The following is a 5772-nucleotide window of genomic DNA, read 5'->3' as shown; positions in this document are numbered from 1 at the left end:
CGACAAACGGCCGGCAGGCCAACTATATACACACCTGGGGACGCCCCCTGGTCACCATTGGTGGGTTTGAATCCCCCGCCATGGCTCCCATTGGTTCCCCTGTGGAGGGACTAGAATCCTAGTCCCCATTGTCTTCCAGGACTGAAGCTCAGGTATGTGTGCTGACCTCCGGTGGCAGTCAGTGGACACAACAGGTCTATGGGAGGAGAAGCTGCGGCGACGCATAATGGAGGGTGAGACGGTCACCATAGCGTCGGCCATCACCACCGTGTGGGAGAGGTCCCACCCAGCAGCCTCCACCACACACCAGGCCGCCATCACCATGCCGGCAGACCTCAATGGCGCAGAGGTCCACTGCACGCAAGCACCATGCCACACTCCAGCCGCAAACCTGAGCTCCGCCCGCCAGCATCCCGGCACAGCTGCTCTAGTGTGTGCCAGTTGCGGTGACCAGCACGACAGGAAAGCATGCAGGTTTTGAGGCGCCGTTTGTCAGAACTGCGGGCATATGGGCCACACCACCTGGGCATGTCACTCCAAAGCCTCCAGCCGGACCCAGCCACCACGTCACAGAGTGGAAGCCCACTTAGAGGACGATGCAGTGGCAGAGGACCTCTAGCACCTCATACACTCCACGGAAAAGGTACTGCAACTCCCCGGCAAGTCACCCACCCCTAAATTCCTAGCCACTGTAACAATCGAGGGGTCCTCGTGCCTTATGGAGATCGGCCCCAATCATCTCTGAGGCCACGCTGAAACGCTTATGCCCAAAGGGGGGACCCCGTTTGCGCCCATCGCAAGTGACACTCATGGACTTTCAGCGAAACTGGGTGCCGAATAAGGGGGCCGGGACTTTTCAAGTACAATACGGGACAGTCAAGAGCCAGTTGGACTTGATTGTGGTAGAGGGCGACCTGGTCAGCTTGCTGGGTCGTGCCTGGTTTGTGCCCCTGGGGATTTTGGTCGAGGGAGTTCAGCTATGTACAACACAGGATTTCCATGGGATATGCCGGGAGTTTCCCGCCATTTTCGATTACTCTCTGGGCTGCTATATGGGGCCCCTGGTGTCCCTGCATCTGGACCCCAAGGTGGCCCCTATCCGAATGCGTGCCAGGACAGTTCCTAAAATCATCCTAAAGAAGCCTAAAATTGACACAGAACTGGACTGCCTAGTAGCCCAAGGCGTCCTGGAACCAGTCCCCCATGCGGCATGGGAGACCCCTATAGTAGTGGTAGAAAAGCCGGATGGGGCAGTCCGTATCTGCGTGGACTACAAATGTACGCTGAATAAGGCGCTACAGGGCCACGCATATCCGGTACCTGTGGTTAGCCATGTACTGACCACCTTGGGGGGGGCAAAGATCTTCGGGAAACTGGACCTTGCCCAAGCGTACCAGCAGTTGCCGGTAGATGAGGCGACTGCTGAGACGCAAACCATAGTGACCCACCAGGGGGCATTCCGGGTCAAGCGACTGCAATTCGGGGTGAATGTGGCACCGGGGTTATTCCAACAACTGATGGATTCTCTTCTTAAAGGAATCCCAGGCGTCACCACGTTTTTTTAATGATGTGATGATCGCCGCTGCCACGCCGACCGACTTCACGGACCGCCTCCGCACAGTTCTCTGCCGTTTCCAGGACGCCGGACTCAAAGTTAAACTAGAGAATTGTCGGCTGGAGGTGCCATCTGTGGACTTCCTGGGGCTCACGGTGGATGCAGAGGGCCTACACCCACCAAGACAAGGTGAAGGCAATCGTGGAGGCCCCGTCACCGAAGTCTAAAACAGAACTGCAAACGTTTTTAGGGATTCTCAATTTCTACCACACCTTTCTTCCCCACAAGGCAGCGGTAGCAGAGCCCCTCCATCACTTACTTGACAAGCAGGCCCCCTGGGTGTGGGGGCCCCGCCAAGCTGCCGCGTTCCGGAATGTGAAAGATCTGTTGATCTCCAACTCGGTCCTGGCCCACTTCGATGAGGGACCACCGGTAGTTTTGGCTAGCAACGCCTCACCCTACGGTGTCGGTGCTGTGCTGGCGCATCATCTCCCAGATGGGCAGGAGGTCCCAGTCGTGTATTACTCATGCACCCTATCTGCGGTTGAGCGAAACTATGCCCAGATAGATCGGGAGGGACTAGCCATAGTTGCCGGGGTCAAGAAGTTCCACGACTTCATCTACTGCCAGCCGTTCACCATTGCCACAGACCACCGCCCGCTCCTCGCTCAGCCTTTTCGTGCCCGATCACCGGACGCCACAGGTCCTCTCCCCGCGGGTCTTGCAGTGGTCCATTTTCCTTGCGGGCTATGATTACCAGCTACAACACTGCCCGGGGAAAGCTATGGGCCACACCGACGCCCTTAGCTGCCTTCCCCTGCCAGACGTGGTTGAAAATCCGGCCCCAGTGCACTGGGTCCTCCAGCTGGAGGGCCTACCGGATGCCCTGCTGCAGGCCGCGGACATTGCCCACCGCTCGGACCGGGACCCCATCATATCCCGGGTGATGGACTGGGTGGTGAGGGGGTGGCCTGCGAAGATAAAGGGCCCCGAGTTCACAGCGTTTATGACCCGTCAAGAGGAGTTGTCAGCGCACAAAGGCTGCCTGCTGTGGGGAGACAGGGTCGTGGTTCCCAGCGCACTCTGACAAAAGGTTCTCCAGGCCCTTCAGGAAGTGCACCTGGGCATCGTGAGGATGAAAGGCCTCGCCCGGAGCTACGTCTGGTGGCCACACATCAATGCAGAGATAGAGGCGTGGGTGAAACATTGCCCGACCTGCCAAGCCATCTGACCCAGCCCACCGGGCGTGCCGTCCGTCATGGGAATCCACTCGAAACCGTGGTCCCAGCTCCACGTAGACTTTGCTGGACCATTTCAGGGACTGTTATTCCTTGTGACTGTGGATTCCTACTCAAAGTGGTTGGAGATAAGCCCCGTTTCCACAACATCCACAAAGGCCACCATCTGCACCCTCCGGAAGATCTTCGCCACCCATGGCCTGCCAGACACCATCATCTCGGACAACGGGACGGCATTTGCGTCAGAGGAATTCCAGCAGTTTCTCAGCAACAACCTGATCAAACACATCAGGTTGGCGCCGTTCCACCCCACTACGAACGGCCAAGCGGAACGCATGGTCCGAACGGCGAAGGAAGCGTTACGCCGCCTGATGGAGGGAGACTGGGAATCTCGCATCACCCATTTCCTCCTAGCACAATGAACAATGCCAAACCTCGTAAGTGGTCGCTGCCCAGCGGAACTCCTCATGGGTCGGAGACCAACAATCCTCCTGGACCGCATACACCGTGATCGGGCTCCCGAGCAACAAAACTCCGCAAAGCAGCGGAAGGCACCTCGCGGGTTCTTCCCTGAGGACCCCGTCTTTGCCAGAATCTTTGGAAGGGGCCCGGAATGGATTGCCGGCCGCATCATCCGTCCCATCTGTGGACAGATCCTGCGGCAGCACATAGACCAACTCAGTCGGCGCATGCTCCCAGAACACCCAAGCACGGAGGCTCCGGAACAATGGGCGATGGCCGCTGCCACACCGGCCGACTTTGCAGACCGCCTCTGCACTGTCCTCCACTGTTTCCAGGATGCCAGACTCAAAGTTAAACTAGAGAAGTGTCAGATGGGGGTGCCGTCAGTGGACTTTCATGGTCCAGATGGCGAAGGAAGCGTTAAGCCGCCTGATGGGGGGAGACTGGGAATTTCTCCTAGTGCATCGCCCATTTCCTCCTAGTGCAACGAACAACACCAAACCCCATAAGCGGTCACTGCCCAGCAGAACTCCTCATGGGTCGGAGACCAAAAATCCTCCTGGACTGCCTACACCCTGATCGGGCTCCCGAGCCACGGAACTCCTCAGAGCAGCGGGAGGCGCCTCGTGGGTTCTTCCCAGAGGACCCCGTCTTCACCAGAAACTTCGGAAGGGGCCCGAAATGGATCGCCGGCCGCATCATCCATCCCACTGGCACTGTCATGTACGACGTGTCAACAGAATGTGGACAGGTCCTGCGGAGGCACATAGACCAACTCCAGCGGTTCATGCTCCCAGAACACCCAAGCATGGAGGGTCCTGAACAACAGGCAAACCCAGAGGTGAGCCCCCCAGACGGCCCAGCACAGGACCTCCCCACCGAAGAGCATCAGAACTTTGCCCCAGTCACCCCGGCGGCTCCCGAGGAGGGCCCTACAACCGACGTGTCTGTGCCAGGGGTGTCTGCACCACCAGCGCAGCCCAGCACAGTGGACGGGCCCCCGGAAGTCCCAGTACCATTCCCCCGACAGTCCACTAGAGAACGACAGTCCCTGTCATACTTAAAGGACTATGTGACCTGGGGGGGGGGTCCGAACTATGGGGGGAGGGATGTTGTGTCTGCTGACCGCCACCAGGGGCCAGCGAATACCCCAGAGCTTGACTCTGGGAGAACAATGGGGACTAGTCTCCTAGTCTCTTCTCTTGGGGACCAATAGGACCGTGGTGGGAGATTTAAACCCACCAACGGGACCTAGGGGGGCGTCCCCAGGTGTGTATATAGTTGGCCGGCCGGCCGTTAGTCTTTGTTGTGTCCAGTAAACCATGCTGATCACTACATCGGTCTCAGTGGTTTCTACTCGCGTTTAACCCACTACACATCACTTACCCTCTGTCTATTAAACTGTCATTGGTATATAGCTGGTTGTGTAATCATTTGCATTTTGTTACTTTCATAGATGATCGCTTGGAGGAGCCGGAGGATGCAGAGGAAACAGTGGCGGAGGATTTCATTGGTGAGTCTTGATTTAATCCTACATGTCAGCAAGAAATTTGCACTCTCAATTGCCCTTCCTTGCAAGAAAAGGTGCTGATTGCAGTTTTATTTCATTTGAATTCTAACTGATTTTAACGACAGGTATATTGCAAACTTCGCGGAAAGGGTGAAATATAATTCTAACAAAATAAGTCATTGTTATGTTGCTGCAGAACACTGCTTGCCAGGGACAATCACAAGTAGGAATTATAACCTTGCTGTCATATTTTATTTCCCATCAGGGCCGAATAGCATTTACAGTGAAGAGGCAGGACCCTCCCATCGCATTGACTCAGCTCCATCCGAGCCTCACACCATCCAGGTGGCACCGGAGCAGCACATCAGTGCATATTGGCTGTATGTTGTGGCTAACAGACTAATGGAACAGTCAGAGAGACAGCGTGCAGCTCAGCTTCAGCTAATGGACAACCACCATGCTGAACAAATGGAGGCGAGGAGACAGGAGATGGAGGAGAGCAGGGAGGACAGGGACAAGCTCTGCGAAGCCATCAGACGCCATGATGAGGTGCTACAGAACTGTTCACGCAGTCTCTAAGTGCCAGAGGTGGCACTTAGTGCTCTCTCTGTGGGCATGTGAGCTATCGCCCCATCTCTGCCCAGACCATCATTAAAGTGTCGAATTCTCTGCCAAATAATTTTAAGTAAATGAAAGCATTTGGGATTGCTTTCCTTACTTTGTTTGGATCATCTTAAGTTAATGTATGAGTTGTTTTTTCTAAAGTAAAACCTCAGTATTCAGGTTAAATTCCCGTGTTGGCACTTTGCGATAAATAAGTGGGTTTTGGGTCACAGTTTGGGCACTCGATCTCTAAAAGGTTCGCCATCACTGCTCTAGTTACCTAGGAACAGCCACTGAGGGAATCTGTTGCTTAAAGTTAGAGGCAATCCTTTTATCATTTTTGGATTTTTTAAGTTGCTCAGTGTATTTTTTTAAAATTTAGGTTTCACATTTTTCTGCAAACC

At 55.2% G+C, this 5772-nt stretch overlaps 1 protein-coding gene across 1 annotated transcript in view; it reads left to right on the top strand.

The window, feature by feature from the left end:
• LOC107114307 (interferon-inducible GTPase 5-like) overlaps window positions 1-5403 on the top strand; it is a 15793-nt gene extending 10390 nt beyond the window's left edge. The window contains exons 3-4 of the mRNA XM_015415754.1: window positions 4712-4768; window positions 5031-5403. Coding sequence (XP_015271240.1) covers window positions 4712-4768; window positions 5031-5344 — 371 coding nt within the window. The 3' untranslated portion in view covers window positions 5345-5403. The remainder of the gene's footprint in view (window positions 1-4711; window positions 4769-5030) is intronic.
• The last annotated feature ends 369 nt before the right edge of the window (window positions 5404-5772 follow it).

The sequence above is a fragment of the Gekko japonicus genome, unplaced genomic scaffold (assembly GCF_001447785.1).
Source record: "Gekko japonicus isolate JY-2015 unplaced genomic scaffold, Gekko_japonicus_V1.1 scaffold5916, whole genome shotgun sequence".
NCBI classification, from domain to species: Eukaryota; Metazoa; Chordata; class Lepidosauria; order Squamata; family Gekkonidae; genus Gekko; species Gekko japonicus.
Note: the sequence above shows the minus strand (reverse complement) of the source record. Positions and strands in the feature narration are given on the sequence as shown.